General features: G+C 38.6%; 1 protein-coding gene across 3 annotated transcripts in view; it reads right to left on the bottom strand.

The window, feature by feature from the left end:
- The window catches only part of LOC136863895 (pelle-like serine/threonine-protein kinase pik-1), a 630,261-nt gene that overhangs the window by 586,917 nt on the left and 21,620 nt on the right, over positions 1–21,724 (bottom strand). For 2 of the 3 annotated variants that reach the window (XM_067140300.2, XM_068226049.1), the window contains exon 2: positions 6,275–6,460. In XM_067140300.2, coding sequence (XP_066996401.2) covers positions 6,275–6,460 — 186 coding nt within the window. The remainder of the gene's footprint in view (positions 1–6,274; positions 6,461–21,724) is intronic. The other variant, XM_068226048.1, reaches the window with a different exon arrangement.

Here is a 21,724-nt window from a genome sequence, read left to right as displayed (position 1 = left end):
TGCCGAGGGAGTCTACCGTCACCCATACGATGGACAGGGCCTGCCTGTCTAAGCCGACGACCAACAATGGTAGCTCCGATACTGCTTAGCTTTGCTTTCTCGAGAACTGCTATACTGGTTATATAGTCATCCCATTTGATGTCCATGATGGATCTAAGTTTTTGTTGACGAAAGCATTCCAGTTTCTTGATGTCCCGGCGATACAGGTTCCTACGACAGTAGCTTCCACAGATACTGGGATTGCCTTTCTTGAAGACTGTAACATTGTGGAGTTTTTCATGGCAGTAGGAACGAATTTGGTTTTCCACATTAGAAGAATCAGATAGAAAAGCTTAGTTTTTAGAGGTGAGCCTCCACTTTGAATGAGTTCAAGAGGAATGTTGTCTGATCCTGGAGCCTTCCCTATTTTTAATCTAATGACAGCTTGATAAACTCTTGGAAGGTTGGAGGTGTGCCCATCCAGGATTGGGGAGTATGTTGAGGAACATGTTGAAGAAAATTTTTTTATTTTTTTGCAACTTGCTTTACATCGCACCGACACAGATCTTATGGCGATGATGGGACAGGAAAGGGCTAGAAGTGGGAAGGAAGCGGCCGTGCCCTTATTTAAGGTACAGCCTCAGCATTTGCTTTGTGTGAAAATGGGAAACCACGGAAAACCATCTTCGGAGCTGCCGACAGTGGGGCTTGAACCCACTATCTTCCGAATACTGGATACTGGGCGCACTTACGCAAGTGCAGCTATCGAGCTCGGTAAGAAAATCTTCAGCAGCAGAAGAACTATGGTTCAAGAGTGAACTGAAGTGCTCTTTCATCGTTTCAAGATGTCCTGGCTGTCTGTAAGAATGGTGGTATTATCAATAGCTTTCAGAGTTCCTGATGATGAGCAGAGAGGACCATGCAGCTCTTTCAGTCCTGCGTAAGAGTTGCATGAAGTCCCTGATATCTGAGAATTTCTGAAGTTCCTTGGCTTTTTGCTGCCACAAGTTGTTCTTTATTTCCCTAATTTCAGACTAACACTGATGCAAGTATAATAGACTAAGATAACTTGAAAACAATGTTCTTTAACCCATGGGCAAATAATGCCAGTAACGAGTTCGAATTATTATTATTATTATTATTATTATTATTATTATTATTATTATTATTATTATTATTATTATTACTACTTGTGAGGTATGGCTATGAAGTGTTTACATCCATTTATTAGAATCAGTATTATTACTATTTATGTAGTTAGGTACGGATGATCATATTATCTGTGAGGTTATGTCATGAAACATGTGTTGTATGAGTTTAGTTAATGTAAGAATCTGTAATTAATAGTATATAATTTATTATTACCAGTATATATGATGTATAATCCACTACAATATTGTGCAACACACTGTAATATCCAGAATGTACAACGAGAATTATGTAGATCCTTCCTTACATCGTAACTATGCTATTGAACACTCTAAAATTTATGAGATGATAGGTTGTGACATATACTTCTAGAAGCCTGGCCAGGCAACATACATAAGGAGGCAGTCTTGATGGTGGAGTTGAGTTATTGTTTAGTTGGAGGTGTTTTTGTGAGCTCGTGGTGTGATTCTCGTGTTACTGTAACAGTCAAATGTTTTTCAAGATGGCAGTTCCATTCTTCTTATTCTCCGCAGTAGTGTTTTGTTTATGATGGCAGTTGATTAGGTTAGGTGTGTATAATGTGAAAATAAGTTGTATATAAATTAGTGAACACAACTGACAGCATTTTGTGCGTGTCTGAGTACTTGAAAACACATTTTCTTCTCTCTGGATCTTGAGAAACTGATAGTCATCCTGTTTAGTCTTGTTGAGGTTCAAGATGTCTTCATTGTTCTTATCAAACCAGTCTTGCCTCTTCCTATCATCATAGCCAATAACTTTCTGTGCAGACCCTGTAATGATATTTTGAAGTGTGGTCCATTCACATTCTACATCCTTTGCGTTGAATGGATTGCAAGTTGGTTGTTCTAGAACAGAGTTTTGGTATTCTGTGGCAACACTATCAAGTTGAAGCTTAGCAGTGGATCATGCACTTCTTCTTCATAAGCTCGCTACCAGATTTAATATCCATGGCCCCGTCTTGTCATTGATAACAAGTTTCCTCTCCGGCAGAAAACAAAGAGTGGTACTCCCTGAATCTGCCTCATCATGGTTATCTGTGTTATCAGGAGTATCTCAGGGCAGTATTCTGGGACCCCTACTCTTTGTTCTCTATATCGATGACATAATTTTTTGCACCCGAAATAGTCAGTGTTCCCTCCTCTTGTACGCTGACGACCTGAAAATCCTAAGAGAAGTGTCTACGCCTGATGACTGTGACGAATTACAAACTGTTCTCAATTCGTGTGGTGACTGGTTTAAGAAATGGAATCTTTCTCCCAATTTTAAGAAGTGCAATACAATCTCTTTTTCATTGCTAAAGCAAGGAATGGACACTGCATATACCAACCACGGAAATACATTGCAATCGGCTTCTCAGGTAAGAGACCTAGGTGTTATAACAGACTGTAAACTAACCTTCTCTGCTCACATTCACTCCATAAAACCCCGTGCTATGCGTACTCTAGGCATTCTTTACAGGTTTACTGAAATTAATGATATTAACGCCTTAAAATTATACTTTGTCTCGTATGTTCTCCCCATTATTGACTTTTGTTCCCCTATTTGGTCCTCATCTGCTATCACAAACATATCTCAACTAAATAGTAGTTTTAACTTTTTCACTTTCATTGTTAAGACTCGCAATCCTGTTTTTAAGAACAAAACTAAATCTGACATTATGAACTACCTGGGTATACTTGACCTGAGAAGCCGTTTACAGTTCTCTGATCTATGTTACCTTCACAAAATAATCAATGGCTACACCAAATGTAATTCTCTTCCAGCGTACTTCCCTATACACGTTCCTCCCCGCCCTACACGCAACCGGCGCACCCATCATGTGTCCCATCCGCGCCTAACCTTACAACAACGCTCTATCTTCCACCGTCTCCCTACACTTGGTAATTCACTACCCGATATCGACATATTCACACCTTTCTCATCCTTCAAACAAAAAATTAAAAGATTCCTTTGAAGTCCTCTCCAGGTTTTCACTTTCTTCCGTCCCTCCAACCCTTGACCTTTCTTCTTCCTAATTTCTGAAACCGACACTTGCCAGTTACCGTTGTCATTGTTGTCATATTGTTACTGTTAAAATTGTTAATTATTGTTGTTACTTAATATTGTTGTTTATACCTTTGTTATCTTTTATACTTATTAAAACATTATTATTATTATTATTATTATTATTATTATTAGTGTAAAATGGCCCTCCATAGGCTGTATCTAATAAATAAATAAATAAATAAATAAATAAATAAATAAATAAATAAAAAGTTTATGATCTGTCCAGCAGTCATCAATATTCTGGGCTCTTTTCGTGATTAGGACATCATTCTTGTTGCACTGTTGAGTGATTACATAATCTATAGTATGCCAATGTTTAGAGCGTGGGTGCATCCATGTGGTCTTGAAGCGATTTGGCAGGTGGAATTGGGTATTGGTGATAAAGAGCTCATGCTAAGCACACCAGGCCAAGCAGAAACAAACCATTAGCACTGCAGTTCCCAATTCCAAGTTTACCCATGACTTTTCTCCACAAGAGGTTGTCCCTCCCCACTCTAATGTTGAAATCTCCTAGTAGTGCAACCTTGTCTGTAGCAGGCACCTTGGTGAGGACTGTGTTCAGTTGGTAGTAGAAGCAGTTCTTAGAATCCTCGTCATCCTTGAGAGTGAGGGCATATGAGGAGATGAGAGTAATGAATTTGCCTCCTTCAAGAGGTATGTGGAGAGTCACGAGTGTTATTTACTGCAATGGAAGCGAGTCTATGATCATTCACCAATTTGGTCTTTACTGCAAAACCGAGACCATGGATGCAACGTTCATTTTCCTCCTTTCCTTTCCAGAAGACGGTGTAGCCTGATGAAGCCTGGATGATGTGCACTCATGGCTGATCAGAGCTACTGTTCTTTCTGGTCTGTTATCGTTGTCTAATAATGTTCTGACATTCCATGCACCAATAGTGATGAACGTAGCTTTCTTTCTTTCATGATTTCGACTGCAAGTTGGGGTAACCCTCTGAGTGCGGGAGTCCCAGACAGGTTTTGAAAGCGACTACCGATGTTTTGCCCACATTTTCTAGGGCCTTCCCCATTCAGGGTGGGCAGCAGTGGTCCTAAATAGGCCTGCCCAGTCACAGATGCAGATCGCTGAATAGGCACAGGGTCTCAGGAAGGCGACCATCACACATCAGCCGCCAACGTGCAGGTCCAGACCCAAACCTGCTTCCGTCATTCTTATCCCATCGCTGTTGGGCTTTTAGAGGAACAGCAGGAGAGAATGTCATAGGCATGAGTTTGTTTACGATGGATCCGGATCGCAACTTAATTCAACAATGATACAGAAGTTTATTGAGATCCACCTACTCAATACACACTGGGTTCTTAAAAATTAAAATTTACATCTTGTCATCTAATTTAACGGGACATGTTTCGCCCATTGTATGGGCATCATCAGCCGTAATCTCTTGCCTAAAAAATCAGGATCCTGATTACTATAGTCAAATTGTTACAAAAGAAATGTGTGTGTTATAAAAATGAGGAAAACTTGTTATAAGTTCTCAAAATATAATTTACACAATTAAAACATGTTTAAAATATGTACGAGAAAAATGAGTACTGTTGGTGCAATCTTACATTAAAATCCTTAAAACATTTTTAAAATAGCCAAACTGTCCTTATTTACGTAAACGATAAGAAAGTCTATGGCTAAAATTATGGCCTTGGTCCTGGAGCCATTTATTGCGGCACATATACCACGAAACATGCAGTTTCCAGTACCAGAACTGCAATGGACTGCCACAGACTCAGTGTACAACTGAGTTGCACCATTACAGCCAATCCATCTGGCATGACCTCTTCCACCCCCATAGCCGTTGGGAACTAAGAAATAAGAGGTTCCTCCTCTGCCAGCTTTGCTGTTGGGTCACAACACACTGGATTTCAGTGGCATTTCCACCACTGGGGGACCATCACCCAATCCTAAGGAGGCTCCTACTTTAGGGGGTCGAGTTATTTACTGCCGCTCAACACTCTGCATTAGCTGTTTTTATAAGCTGGTTACCAACCCAGCTAACCCTCCTCCTTTCTCATTCCAGGTTTGGGACCAGACAACTGTAATATATGACAAACTCAAAGAAAATGGTTTCTAATGATTATGAATGTACCATTTTCATTGTTAGTGTAAGCAACTGAGGATGATCCATGGATCAAAACTAGTATTGCAATTAAAATATAAATAAATATTTTACAACATGTATAGTATTGATTAGGTGGGAACGTAGAAAACCCTGTGTTGCACATGTGGATTTGACCCTGTTTTACAGCTGGAGAGAGTTGGGCATGCAGCTAGGGTTGCGTGGCTGTGAGCTTGCATTCGGTAGTTAGTGGGTTCAAATCCAGCTCTCTGCAGCCTTGAAGGTGGTTTTCTGTGCTTCCCATTTTCACTTTTTTTTTTTACGTCGCACCGACACAGACAGGTCTTATGGCAACGATGGAATAGGAAAGGCCTAGGAAAAGGAAACCACGGAAAATCATCTTCAGGGCTGCCGACGGTGGGGTTCGAACCCACTATATCCCAGATGCAAGCTCACAGCTGTGCGCCCCTAACCGCACAGCCACTCGCCCGGTATCCCATTTTCACACCAGGCAAATGCTAGGGTTCTACGTTAATTAAAGCCATGGCCACTTCCTTCCCAATCCTAACCCTTTCCCCATCCTTGTCACCGAAAGCTTTGATGTGTTAGTGCGACGTTAAGCACCACTAACAATATTAAGTTTTTATTTCCAGGTATTTTCTAATATTTCTTAATCCTGCATTAGTTTCAAGAGAGTGGAAAACTTGAAGGTTTTATGTTAACTAAGTCAAAACTAAAAAGGAAATGGCTTCCACTTCAACAAAAACACCTACATTTGAACAGTCTACCATGCGCAGTCCTTACTTTTATTTTGCAGATACTTTCATTTCTCATTCCCTTTTCTCTTCTGATTAGAGGGGACAGTAGTCAGTACACAACACTGCAACACCTGTATGGGAACACGTTCCGTCTAATTTCTCTAACCAAGAACAGTATGAACAACCTTCAGCTCAAGGTATATACTGTATGGATTATAATATATAAAGAACAACAATTTAAAAAGTTCTTACCTAGAGGCTTCAACACAAGCATAGCACGATAATGCTGCATTTCTGAAAGTAAAATGAATAACTTGGTAACAGTATGGTTTTGATATCCCCATAGAGAAAGCAATCGTTGGGTAGGAGATTCACCTCGACGTTCACCGCGACGCAACTCATCAATTGTTATCATGTCAAATTTCATGTATGTTCCTCCTGCAATAATAAACAGAAAATTAAGCGTTCTCTCAACATATTAATATTTTGTTTAACACAAAAATTATTCCTCATATGAATGTACTCTGAAAGCAATATATTATGCTACATCTTACACTTCTATTACAGTTTTATGAAGAAACCTCAGACATCAATAAAAGTTAACATTTCAACATCAGTCCTTTAGAACAGTCAAGACTGATCGGCTGTGACACATGCACTGAATCTAGGGCTCCTGATTATCTGTGTTGTTTGTTTGTGTCATCAGTCCATAGACTGGCTTGATGCAGCTCTCCATGTCACCCTATCCTGTGCTAACCTTTTCATTTCTACGTAACTATTGCATCCAACATCTGCTCTAATCTGCCTGTCATATTCATACCTTGGTCTACCCCTACCATTCTTACCATCTACAGTTCCTTCAAAAACAAGTCCTGGGTGTCATAAGATTATCTGTGTACATGAATTAATGTATATATATGTAATAAGCAATTCGTTTCTCAATTACATGTACCCGCATGACTCAAGATATACTGATGTCAATGGCTTCACAGTTTGAAAAACAAGCATTCATTTAAACATTTGTACATATCTCCCGGTTATTGCCCTCACTTGTGTTCCTATATTTCTTAAGCTACTTTACATCTAACAACATTTCTAAAAATTCAAATTTCTAAGTCACTACAAAAATAAAAATCCACTTTTTAAAAAAGATAGTTATGTTACATCACATAACACTTTAAATTAGAGGAGTAAGTATTCCTATCAGCAGGGCAGTCACAATAAGATGTTAAAGGTCCATGTTCAGCTATCTATAGATTCCCTATGTTTCAAAATGTCATCTTAGATGCCAGTGCATAGTTTCTCCACAGTTTCTTTAATGCATAATTAAATTATTAAATATACAAAATAATATTTAATCCTGTGAATTTTACCTTCATATCCATTGACAAGCATTGTACGAAGGTAATCCCAAAAATAATGTCTCCCATTTTTTATAAATACATAGACCTGTTCATTTCTACAATGATTTACATCATTTTACAGCTTGAACATTGAGCTATTTTTCTACATAATCACCATTTTGGTCGATACATTTTTGTAGACGCTGTGACAGTTTTTGTATGTCCATGTCGTACCAGCTCACCACCATGCTGCTCAGGAAGTTGTGAACCTCATCTTTCACCAATATAAATAGTCCGTTATTGGACATTATAAATTTCCCAGCTAACTCATACCTGGTTGTCAGTGTTTTGCCCTCGTGTGCTAGGTTGGGCTCATCAGTTGGTACCTAGCACACCTACCAAGACGCTGGCTAGTGTATACCGTGGTAGGTGTGCTAGGTACCAACTGATGAGCCCAGCCTAGCACACGAGGGCGAAACGCTGCCAACCAGGAATGAGTTAGCTGGAAAATTTATAATGTTCAATAACGGACTATTTATATTAGTATTATAAATTTACTCATTCGGAACAAATATTTCAGATTCCCTATGGGAATAAACATCTATATCACCTTATCTTTCACCTCGTCGTTGGTGCTGAATAGCTTTCCAGCCCAATGTTCTTTCAACTTAGGAAACAAGTGACAGTCACTGGGCACCAAGTCGGGACTATAGGATGGGTGGGTGATGATGTTCCACTGAAACTGTTGCCGGGAAACGTGCGGGCAAGGGTTGTCATGGAGAATGTTTACGCCCTTGCTCAAAATTCCTCTTCTCCAGTTCTGAATTGCCTGTTGAGTTTTTTCAGGGTCTCACAGTACCTGTCAGTGTTTATTGTGGTCCCAGCGGGCATGAAGTCGACCAACAATACCCCTTTTCGATCCCAAAACACAGCCGACATGACTTTAGCGGCAGAATGTGTTTGCTTGAATTTCCGCGGTTTTGGCGAAGAGTGATGCCGCCACTGGTGTGATTGTTGCTTGGTCTCAGGTGTAAAGTGGAACCCCAGGTTTTGTCACCCGTGACAACTGAGTCCAAAAACTTGTCCTGTTCGGCTGCAAAGCATTGAAGAAACGCGCGGGAAGAATGAACTCATTGCCGCATGTGGTCTTCAGTCAGCATGCGTGGCATCCATCTTACGCACACCTTCAGGTATTTCAACTTTTCCATTAAAATTCTGTGAGCGGCGCTTCGGGAAACCTCAGGAACCGAAGTGCAGAGATCATCCAGGGTGATCTGCCCATCTTCACGCATGATTTGCTAAACATTCACAAAACTGACTGTCTCCCGCTCCTTGTTCGACGTGAATTTCATTCCGAACGGTTGCAAACTCTCTACACCACTTATGAACACTTTTGACATCCATGCACGACTCGCCATACACTTCCGTCAATTGGCAATGGATTTCAATCGGTTCAGTACCTTTTGCGTTCAAAAACCAAATAACTGCACGCACTTCACACTTGGTGGTAACATCCAACGGGAGCTCCATTTTCAACGGCTGCCAAGCCAAGACCGAGTGCCTTAGTGTGGCGTGCACATGTTTATACGCGAGCGCGAGAAACACTCTTCACAATATTGTGACCAACAGCCACATGAACAGAGTTCTGTATTTATAAAAAAATAGGAGACCTTATTTTTGGGATTACCCTTGTACTTAAAGAAAAGTGGTTGAAATAGAAATATTATACTAAAGTTAAAAGACCTACTATACTTCACCATTTGCTGCAGTACAATGCCATCATTATATTGGAAAGTATTATAAAAACAAGGTAAATATTCAGTTTGAAGTGTAGTGCTGTGCTCTCTTAACCTATAATTCAGCACTAAGTGCATTCACAGTTCAGGTTTATTCCTTTTAAATTAGTTCCAGTTCTAAATTCCACAATAGGATAATGCAAAATAATTAGGAAAACAATTTATAGTGGAATAGTTCTGTTGTTGGGTATTTATATTGAAGACCAATTGCAAACAAAGTATATGCAGCAAAGTGAGGGCAGAGTGTGGTGTAGGACTGTTCAGCAGGACTACTATTGAACGCAACATAAATGAGCAAACGATGTGGGTATTTGGTGGAATCAGGACTAGAACTGTATCAGTGTACCATGTGAGAGTGCAGATGAGGAGGAAGTTGACGAGTTTTATGAAGCACTGAGTGAAATCACAGGGTCAACAGCAAGGATAGGGTTGTGCAAATGGGTGAGATTTAGAAAGAGAACTGAAGGATATGGGTAAATATGAGGAAGACATGGAAGCTAATAGGAATGGGAAGCGTTTACTGGACTTCTGTGCTACAATGGAATTAACAGTTCCAAATACATTCTTCAAGCATAAAGCTATTCACTGCTCCACATGGGAGGGTGGGGCACCAGATCCATAACTGACTATAATATAACAGACTTAGAATTCAATCAATCATCAATGATCTGCATTTAGGGCTGACGCCCAAGTGGCAGATTCCCGATCAATTGTTTGCCTAGCTTTTTCTTGAATGTTTTCAAAGAACTTGGAAATTTATCGAACATTTCCCTTGATAATTCATTCCAATCTGATGAGGAGAGAACTTATCCATTTGTGGACGGCAGTGTACAGTATGAAGACATGCAGATTGAACTTGTCCTTTGTCTTTCTGTTCCTCCCTCTTTCCACACATCCTATTTTGTGTTCCTTTTCTTGTTTCTCCTATATATCTATATCCTATTAAACAAAACCTACAATGTACAAATTCAATTTTTTTTAATGTACCAATTCTAGAATTCTCAGAATATTTCCCCTAATCCTACAAGCCAAACAATGGGTAAAAACATGCATTGCCAAGGAGAATATAGAAAAGATTTCTCAGGGCTGAAAGGGCTAATCAGTTATGCTTTTCTGCTGCTATCAATTTCTGACGACCATACCTAGTCTTCTGCGACAACATCTCATAAAGTTAATTTCTGAAAGCTGTATTCAAGCCCTTTCTTCCCTTGTCACCAGCTAGGTCAGGGGTCACATACAACATAGAAATACAAGGGGTTTATGCCCCCTCCCCTCTCTCTCTCTCTCGACCTTCTTTGCCCAATTCACAATATCAGTGGTGAATAGCATTGTGTTCATTCTTGTATATCTGTACGATCTCTTTGCTACTTTCGTCATATGCCTGTTTCTTTATTAGTGACAACACTGTTCCATGAACAACCTAGCTCACAGTACATGGACTCCACCAGATATTAATAAACCTAAATATGATAACCTGGTTCTTAATAATGATTACTCAAATTCAATATCATTCCATTGCATATTGTACCTGTCCAAGTTTATTTACATGAACCAGTTACCATTGTTCATAAATATGACTTTAGAATGGAGCACCATCGGTGAGCCTCGAACTCAGCCCGGTTGTCGAAGCCTCACCCTCCCCTACTAGAATAATTCGCTAGCTGAGTCGGTATCGCATTTTCGGGTCTGTAGACCGTCCGATGGGGCGGTAAGTTCTTTAGTAATAGTCTCTATAGTAGGGGGGAAAAGTTAATTATGAGAGGAATACTATTTCATTACTAATGAGAAGAGAGACAGTATCTTGTATAACAAATTTTACTTATACTAGTGAAACACATATTATTTACATGGATATGCCATACAAACACCTTACATACAGTAATTTGGGTGATCTTCACGTTTAAATGTTCGGTACTCTTTTTCTATACTTCATTATACGTTCAAATATTCAAACTTAAGAAGGCGTTCCCTCTTGGATTATTTACACCATCTCAGATTTAGAGGGGCGCTTCCTCTCGAATTATTTCACTCTACACTTACATTAACCACATACATATTTAATCAGTATGGAAATCTTTTTACCTGCCGAGAATTAATATATTCAAATTGTATCAAATTATGATATAAGTCTGCTAGAATCGGATGAACTGAAATAGGCAACTTACACTCCCAATCCTTTGAAAGTCGCGTTACAACACTTCCTTAAGTTAAACGTTGCCAAATAGGCAGTATAATAAACACGCTCATTTCATTAGGATTTTTATCAATACATATATCAGGACATTATTTACACAACGTTGCTACCTATGGACAAGCACTTAGCGACTTCAATACCAGGCATCATAAACACAGTACCTGCAATAAATGGACAAGAATATATACATTTCACACACTCACTCGAATCACAGATGGTACAAGCCACCCGCTGTTGGTAACAGTGAACATAAACTTTCACTGTCTCCTGGACGAACCCAGGATCTTCTGAGACGGGGTATATCTAACCTGGAATTCCCTGCACGCTGTAAATAATTAAGAAACAAAATTGGAGGGACCCTTCTTTTAATGCTCATCTGGAATCAATGCGACGTTGACAATACTTAAATTAATGCACGTAATCGTTGCGCCGAGAGGCACGAAATGTCTCACTTGTATCTGTTTCCTTTCAGTGTATAAAAACACTTCTTCGTCCCTACAGACAGGCTCGTAAATCTACTCAGCTGATGGCCTCCCAAGACACATTTCTAAAGAGCACGCGCTGGGCCGCCCTCATACAATGACTTCGCGGTAAACGACCTTGCTTTCTTTTTCTCGAGCCACAATGGCCTCACATTCAATATCGGCTATGTCCGGCCGTAATTAACATATTCACAACACGATATCCACTTCGTGTGTATTACTAAAGAGTTCCAAGGGAACTTCACATTTTTATCTCACAGTATATATGACGGTTATGGCCTGTTCAATCATTTAGTTTCTCCTCTCAATACCTCGAATACCGTGATATTTATTGATGAACTCCTGCCACACGGGTCCAAATTAATTTGCGCATTCGCGAACTAATTAATTAACGATGTAATATACCCACTGGCTCGATGCCTTGTTCCAGGTGCCTTAGTTACGAATTAGGAGGGATCTCTACCAGGTGAAGCGCACCAAAAAAAATGAATTACTGAAAAATCTTGATGACTCCTATGTGCTATGGAAAGATGATAACTGGAGTCATTTTTACAGAATATTTAAGCCCTCTCTACTTGACAGCACTTCACACTTAATTAATCTAAGGTCCTTATAATTACGTCATGCATTACTAACCCTTATATACAAAAAAAATGGAAGTAAAATATGGTTATTCCCAAACCATGACGACTGTATTTAATAAAAACCAAAAAGAAATGAGATTATTATTATCCCTCTGAAATAGGATATTGGCGATCTGCATTATATCTGCATGCAACTTTACCTTTAAATTTACAATAGAAAAACGACTTTCAAAGCTACTTAATATTTTGGAAGTGTACTTAGCCTTTCTGGATACTGTGAACACAGCTTTACAGGGAGGCAACCATGGTTTACTTGGCTTCCATCACGTCATCAGCGATGCAAAGACCTGTGATGACTTCCTGGCTGGTCACGAACATGACAGCGACGTTCCAGACGTTCTCTGCTACCAAGCAAAATTCCGGCAAACAGCTAGATGTCTCGTTGTCTCCGGTACACAGGCAAAACTCTGGCATTCAGCTGGATGTTGACGTTCTCATAGACATGTAAATGAGGGGAAGTTATCTCATGTGAATGCGTTAGTTTATTACACATCACAATTTGAATATATGGTTGGATCTGCTCAATAGCACGAGCATTCCAACCCAATGCCGGTAATGTCTCTGTCGCCCGACACTGTTCCCTTCTCAAACAGCATACAGCTATTCTAGGCCCTGAATAAAGAATGTCACTGGTTAGGCCACTACTGGGTTAAAATTTCTCGTCTCACACGACCGCACTTCATGCATATTCTATTTCACCTAGTCATGCGTAAGTCAGGCTCTCAACTGCATTATGGATTTATATATGTGGCACTGCCCTTAATTATGCCGACACTGAGCCGTTCACTCACTTCCTTTATATCTCTCATTTATATCGAGCACACACACTCTCCACGCACTGAGATACCTGGCTATTGAAGTTAATTGAGCCGTATTAGTTTAGGCATATATGAGACTCGATGCATGGACAGCGGTCATTACGGTTTCGTACTGTTCCTACTATATTAATTAGCGGCACGTTGTGCTCACAAAAAGCTTACTTAGATTGTGGTTATTTCCGCAGATATTCACAGGCTTCAATAAATTACTGTGTTACACTGTTCACAAAAAAAAAAAAAAAAAAAAAAAGATTTCTTCATACAGGACTCACACACAAATCACGACGAACTACTACCGAACTGGCATTGCACTGAAAATGAACTGGGTAGTGTCTGCCCCTCAGCTCTTGAATATATAGGCGAGCTACGCGAGAGACTCGGGTGCTGAGAGTGGGGGAAAAATGCAATTCCTTCTCAGAGTTTGGTCCGGTAATATGCAACGTACAGTGACGAACAGGGTATCAAAATGTAGCTCCTGTATTCCCATTTTCACTGAGTGAATGTTTTTGAAATAGCTTCATAGATTCTCAAGCAATCTCAAAAGCGTCGTTTTGTCTCTGTCGGTGAATGATGACAAACGCTGGGGATTCCTTGTGTTCGCTGGCACGGTTGGGTCTCAACATCTGTTAACCATTAAGACGCGCCCTTGTTTACAGCGTAGTTACCGCTCTGTCAGTCAAGTAGAGCACTTCTCGGTCTCGTAATTATGCGTAAAATTCCCTGATTAAAATGAATGTTTGCACTTAATTATCCATTGAGTATCTTGCGATTTATAAAAATTAACAGAAAAAAACAGCTGAATTCGATAAGTTGGCAGTGGTGAATGAGCGAGGAAAACAGGGTATAATGTTAGTTTTCACGTTGGATATACTCTCTGGGCTCAGCTAGTGACTTAGATTCTCTGTCACGTGATAACGCATCTCTTTTCATCTCGCTCGCGGTTGGAGTGAGAAAACTTCACATACAAGCGCTCTTGCACTGCCTTGCTGCTAATTACCTGCAACTAGAGCTAGGTCGCGCGACTCTGGATACTGCAAATCAAGTCCTGGAGCGGGTGGAAAAATTCTAACTTGGGCAGTTTTTATCGTAGAATGACGCGGAAAACGGCATATTTCATCTCCTGGATATCATGACACACCATAGGTGACGTTGTGAACGGTCACAATATATTGAGATTATTAATTTATATGTATAAAATTTCTGGTAGTTGACAATTGCTTTCGGTACATGATCCTATCAATCATGTTCTTTTGCAATTGAAACTCAAAATGAAATAAAATCTGAATCAACCTATTCTAAAATAAATTGTCCTGAAGGTACTCCCATAGATACAAGATTAGACACACAATAAACTCCACACATACCTTCGAGGATCTACCCTATCGATAAAATAATGTATGACATGAAAGATAGTATGGTATGAAACAATAATATAACAAGATCATTTTTTGAAAAATAAAATAAATAAATCACATAATATCTAATCTACAAATCAAACTATTGTTCAATTCATGAACTACAACTACTAAACTATATTTAAATACCATGTTGGCTATCCTCGTAGCTACGTGTGCCGTAATTAATCATTAATGACGACGCCGCACGTATCCCGTCTTAATATCGATCACTATATGCAAAATAAAACAATGCGGATCATTCAAATGAAAATCAAAACTTCACTGATAAATAACTCCACATTATAACTAACGACAGTTCATGAGTAGTAATCACGACCTTTAAGAAATCGATGTTCTTATAAACATGCATAAGAATATGTAGTGAACATGCTTATCACCTCGAGCACGCACAATATGAACGAAAGGTATGCGTTTTATGACAGCCTACATTATTAATTCTTATCAAATCTGATACAAATTCGAATGACTTCACTTGCACATATATTAGTCACATTTAAAAACACCACACACCTCTAATGCATTTCATAAAATAATTCAATATCAACCCGACAATCATTATCACTTGTATTTACATCACCGTCCACTGATACTCAATTATCACTCACATATTACTTCGACATAGACCAATGTTTATGGACATGTATAATATTATCCACAAATCAACACCAAATACACAACTTGACTGTGTAGTATATATATGTAACGCTATATAGTATGTGACACTCGACAAAATTACGTCATTACAAGCCATGCCTCGAGTAATATTAAGGCATTAATTCAATAATCCAGTTCTTAACACTCGCATATAACGGCTTACATCATAGGGCACATCATCATTTCCTCCTATATTGCTAGCACTTCTTAAACAGTATTGATATAAATGATCATCAATTCACTGCACGTCACACGTATTTAAGTTGCACTGTCCACCAAGAAATAATATTACTAGCCGTTATTAAGACCATCGAGGTCGGGACATCTCAATAAATAATCCGCACATGCTTCTTAAAATATAAATTTAGAAATTCCACACTCGAATATCCATATATATAAAAGAACATGTCCTGACTGACTGACTCATCATCGCTGAGCCAAAACTACTGAACACAAAGAAATTAAGAAACATGTATTTTTAGTTTCTGAAAAATCCTCTTAAGGGGCGTGAAAAAGGTGAAAAGGACGTTGAGTACCTTTTATGAGGACACTTAACATCAAAAACTGAAGAAAATTGACAATTGGTATTTGAAATCTTCTTTAAAAATAAAGAAACACATATTTTTTTGTTTTTGGAAAATCTTAAGAGGGGGTGAAAAGGAGCCATACAGGGGGTGAATTTTTAAAATGAGAATATCTACGATATATCTCAAAAATGTAACATGTTACGAACGTGAAAACTGGTATTTGGAATCTCCTGTGAAAGTAAAGGAACACACATCATTTGTTTTCTGAAAATCCACTTAAGGGTAAGTGTTGAAGGGGGTGAATTTTTAAAACGAGCAATCTGCAGTATATCTCAAAAACTTAACATATTACAGAAGTGAAAATTAGTATTTTTAATTTCTTTTAAAAATAAAGTAACATTTTTTTGGGGAAAAACACTTCAGTTGGGGGTAAATGACTGAAAAATGGTTGAATTATTTTTATTAGGATGCTGGTACCTCCAAAACTGAATATATTACAGACGTGGAAATTGGTATTTTGAATCTCCTTTAAAAATAAAGAAACACATACTTTTTGTTTTCAGAAAAAACACTTAAGGAGGGGTTAATATGACTGAAAAATGGGATAATTATTTTTATTAGGATACTGGTATCTCCAAAACTGAAGACATTAAAGACGTGAAAATTGGTATTTTGAATCTCCTTTAAAAATAAAGAAACACATACTTTTTGTTTTCGGAAAAAACACTTAAGGGGGGGGGGGTTAATATGACTGAAAAATGGAATAATTATTTTTATTAGGATACTGGTATCTCCAAAACTGAAGCCATTAAAGACGTGAAAATTGGTATTTGGAATCTTCTTTAAAAATAAAGAAACACGTATTCTTTTGTTTTCAGAAAATCCACTTAGGGGGTGGGGTGGGTGAAAAGAACTGAAGAAAATGTTGAATTATTTTTATGAGGATACTCATATATCAAATACTGAAAATGTTACAGATGTGAAAATTGGTATTTGAATCTCCTGTAAAAGTAAAGGAACACGCATAATTTGTTTTCTCAAAATCCACTAAAGGGGAAGTATTAAAGGGGGTGAATTTTTAAAATCTTACCACATATTACAGACATGAAAATTGTTATCTTAGTCTCTTTTAAAAATAAAGTAACATGTATCTCTTGTTTTTGGAAAAACACTTAAGGGGGGAGGGGTGTAAAATGACTGCAAAAGGGTTGAATTATTTTTATTAAGATGCTAGTATCTCCAAAACTGAAGATTTTACAGCCGTGAAGATTAGTATCTGGAATCTCCTTTAAAAATAAGGAAACATGTATTTTTATTCTCAGAAAATTCACTTAACAGGGTTGTAAAAAGGACTGAAAAATGAGTTGAACTCTTTTTATGAGGATACTTAAATCTCAAGAAGTAGCCCGCCAGGTGGCCATGATCGTTAAGGCGCTGAAGTCTAAAATGGTCTGACACCGAGGTTAGCCGGTTCGAGTCCTGTTGATCGAAAAAAAAAAAAAATCACCATCAGAATGTTGGCCGGCAGGGTAGGGGAGGTGGTGGTATACAATTTCTAATCACTAGATTGTGTTCCAAAAGCCTGGATTAAATTCCAAACCTCTCCACAGTGCTCACATGGAGTGAGGGCATATGACTCTGCTGATGGTGATTCGTCCATCGGATGGAGACGTTAAGCCTTGAGCAGACCCCCTGGTGCTATTCGACAGGAGTAGGCTATGTGCCGGCACCGGGTTTCACCCTCTCCCTACTATCATATATCACGTCATTCATGTCATCTCATTACCTCCTCTGATGAAGTTGACGTCAAGAAGAGCATCTGGTCATAAAAACCCACCATGACAGATTCATCTCACCTCATACCCGACCCCGTAGGAAAACGGGACAAGGGTTGGACAAACAACAACAACTTATATCTACAAAACTGAAGATGTTACAGACATAATAATTTGTATTTGGAATCTTCATTAAAAATAAAGAAACATGTCTTCTTTTGTTTTCAGAAAAACCACTTAAGGGGGTGGGGTGGGTGAAAAGAACTGAAGAAAGTGTTGAATTATTTTTATGAGAATACTTATATATCAAATACTGAAGATGTTACAGATGTGAAAATTGGTATTTTGATCTCCTGTAAAAGTAATGGAACACGCATAATTTGTTTTCTAAAAATCCACTTAAGGGAAAGTGTTCAAGGGGGTTAATTTTTAAAACGAGCATATCTACATTATATCAAGAAACTTATATTACAGACATGAAAAATTGGTATTTTTAATCTCTTTTAAAAATAAAGTAACACACATTTTTTGTTCGGAAATAACACTTAAGGGGTGGCGGTAGTAAAAAGGACTGTAAAAGGGGATGAATTATTTTTTGAGGATACTTATATCTCAATTACTGAAGATGACACAGACATGAAAATTTGTATTCGGAATCTCCTTTTAAAAATAAAGACACACCTATTTTGTGGCGAGGGAGAGGGGTTGGAATCACTTAAGGGGGTGTAAAAAGGAGTTGAATTATTTTTATGGGGATATAAATAAGAAGCGGACTTAAAACAATACACCGCGAAGGGGATTTTGTCCAGTGGATGAGGAATGATGACAAAAATACGCATTTATATGAAACTGTTATTTTTATGGGGATACAAATAAGAAGTGGACTTAAAACCATAGACCCCGAAGGAGGTTTTGTCTGGTGGATGAGGAATGATGATAAAAATATGCATTTATATGAAACTGTTTGAATTATGAAGTTAAAATTTCAAATGATATCCTAGGCGTTAAATAACAGAAGGTTTGAAACAAATTTAACCGCTCAGAGAGTTAAATGGGGGCTAAGATCCTAAAACAAGTATATTCATTCCTTCCTCCAAAACAGTTTAATGTATGAAGACAAAATTCCAATTCCAAATCCTAGGTGTGAAATAGGAAATATTTTTTAAAGTTCCAACCCTAAAGTGTTAAATGAAATTATTCATCCCTCCAAAACTGTTTGATGTACAAAGTTATAATTTTACGAGAAGGGTGTTCTTTTATGTCCTAGGTGTAAAATATTGTATACTTCAAAATATTTCTTTCCTATGGGGTTTAGATGGTGGTTGACCCTCAAAAACACAATGTCCATTTTTCCGAAACCCTTTCAGGCACTAACTTATTTCTTTTTAATGAAGGTTGGTCTTCTATTCTGTAGATGTTAATAAATATAAAAACATTCACCCCTTAAAAAGTATTCATTCCTCCATTACTTGTCGACATACAAAATTAAAATTTCATAGGTTGGTCGCTTTTACATCCCTGATTTTAAATAAGATATGGTTTCAACATTCAAATTCTTCCATATGGGGTTCATTCCCCAAAAATGTTTGACATACGAACTGAGGGCGTATTTTACAGGCTTAGCTGACATTGGACTCTCCATAATGTAAAACTGAATAATAATTTTCAGTTTAAAGCCGTAGTGAACCACGGGTATCTTCCTAGTATATATGTGTCACCATATGTTAAATTATAATATTCACCGTTGCTTATTATGTGTTTGCTCAGTATCGGATCAAACTACTTCAGGACTTCTAAATCTACATGAAATTACATACTACATCTATAAAAGAGAAAGGAAAACTACGAGAAAGAACATTATTTCACAGTAATATTACAAAGATTAACCGACTTGTGGACAAGGTTTAGGGTTGGGCATGGACCGGTATTTCCTCTTCGTATCTGCACGATTTACTGTGGTCAGGGCTTACTCTTACTTATTAGCCCTCCATCTCCTTACTCTTGCTTATTTTCTAAACAGACATGCGGTTCGCTCTGTGGAAAGTGCTGCGAAAAATACCATATTGTGTTATGTTCAAAAAGGACCAAAAGCATCACGCAAATTAGCAAAGAATAATTCCAAATTTGATGTAATCATATTGTATATGTCCTTTCGGGTGCTTTTCCTATTATATATTTAAATTTAGACGTTATAATAGAAGTGGATATAGTATGTTTATTCACCAACCTTCAAGGTGCACTGTATGAATGTAAAACAAAAGGTCTCTTCCAGGAACACACTACTTAGAAAACTTGTTGGATCTACTTGGGGCACACACCCACAAACTGTTAGAACTACTGCACTAGCCTTAAGTTACTCCGCCGGTGAATATGCCTGTCCAGCGTGGTACAAATCTGCCCACGCAAAACAGATTAATGTGGCACTCAATGAAAGCTGTATAATAATTACTGGTGTCCTGAAGCCAACTCCTCTCGAGAAAATCAATTACCTTGCTGGTATTGCTCCTTGTGATGTCAGGAGAGAGGTTGCTGCTAACAACGAAAGGCTTAAAACAAATTTAATGCCTTCACATCCACTCTTTGGATACCAACCTGCTCAACGAAGACTGAAGTCCAGGAAAGCATTTTTAACATCTTCAGAACACCTGGAAGGATCATCGGACAAAGCCAGGATTACCAAATGGAAACAAAAGACCCCTGGCCTTTTGAAATGGATGGAACCATGGGAAGCTTTGCCTCCTGGTCACACCGAGGACTGGTTGACATGGAGGTCCTTAAACAGACTTAGGTCTGGAGTGGGTAGAACCAGACCGACTCTACAGAAATGGAACTTCCCCATCGATACGGCCTTTTGTGACTGTGGTGAACTTCAAACAACTGATCACCTGCTACGCTGTCCCTTGTGTCCATCAAACTGCACAATGGAAGACTTGGTGCTGGCTAATCCAAATGCCCTTGAAGTGGCCAAATTTTGGGCTGAATCTGTATGACATATATTGTTGTAGACCTTTTACTTGTATATATTTGTGTATATAGTTTGTTTCTTTTAAATGTAGTATTATTCTATTGTACTTCTGATTCGAATAAAGAAAGAACCACCAGATGGCTCTCCGGACGTGGCACAGCGCTAGTGTTCGAAGCAGAAACTGACCGGACCATCAGAATCAGTCTAAGAGGTTCACAGAACATGTGTACGTAACATATGACAGTGATAGGTGTATGACATTGACACAAGCCTGGAAATAAAACATCTGGCGATGAAGAACGTACGAATTTGGAAAACGAGACGAAATAACAATAGTGACGGGACAGGGAAGGGAACTACAGTACCTACGTAAATTTTTAATGGCTGGCAACCAGGTATTACTTAATTGATAGCCAGTGTCCCTGTTGAAATTGTTAGGATTTCTACGTATTTCCACAGCTTCCCATATAATTCTGGACCTGTAGTGTCTAGTGTGGGTAAAAACTCGAGCATCTTGGAACATGACATCATGACCCGACGATACAGCGTGCTCAGCTATTGCCGATTTGTCTGGCTGGTTGAGACGAATATTACGTTCATGTTCCTTGATACAGGTACCAATGGACCGGCATGTTTGACCGATGTATACCTTAAGTACAGGGAATTTCGTATACCCCAGGATGTAAAAGTGGGGACAATTTGTCCTTGGTTTTACTCAGACTGAGAGCAATTTTAGTGGCGGTGCTAAACACAGTTTTTATATTGTGTTCGCAGAGGACCTTGACAATTCGATCTGTGATGTTGTGAATCTAAGGCAAGTAGGCAGTTCCCTTCACTTCTTCCTTCTGTGAGCTTTGCTTGGTCGTTTCTCTGGGATGCAGGGCTCTATAAATCTGCAAATCGCCGTAACCATTACCCTTGAACGAGACTCTGAGCATGTCCATCTCCACCTGGATATTTGATGGCTCATAATTTTTGTCTTGCCCTCTTGGCGAGTGTTGTGATAATGCCTTGTTTTTGTGCTGGATGGCAACAAATCTTGACTAAGATTATTGGATTTATACACAACAGTATGTTTTACTAGAT

This window comes from Anabrus simplex, chromosome 2 (genome assembly GCF_040414725.1).
Source record: "Anabrus simplex isolate iqAnaSimp1 chromosome 2, ASM4041472v1, whole genome shotgun sequence".
Lineage (NCBI taxonomy): Eukaryota > Metazoa > Arthropoda > Insecta > Orthoptera > Tettigoniidae > Anabrus > Anabrus simplex.
This window is presented reverse-complemented; position numbering and strand designations above follow the sequence as displayed.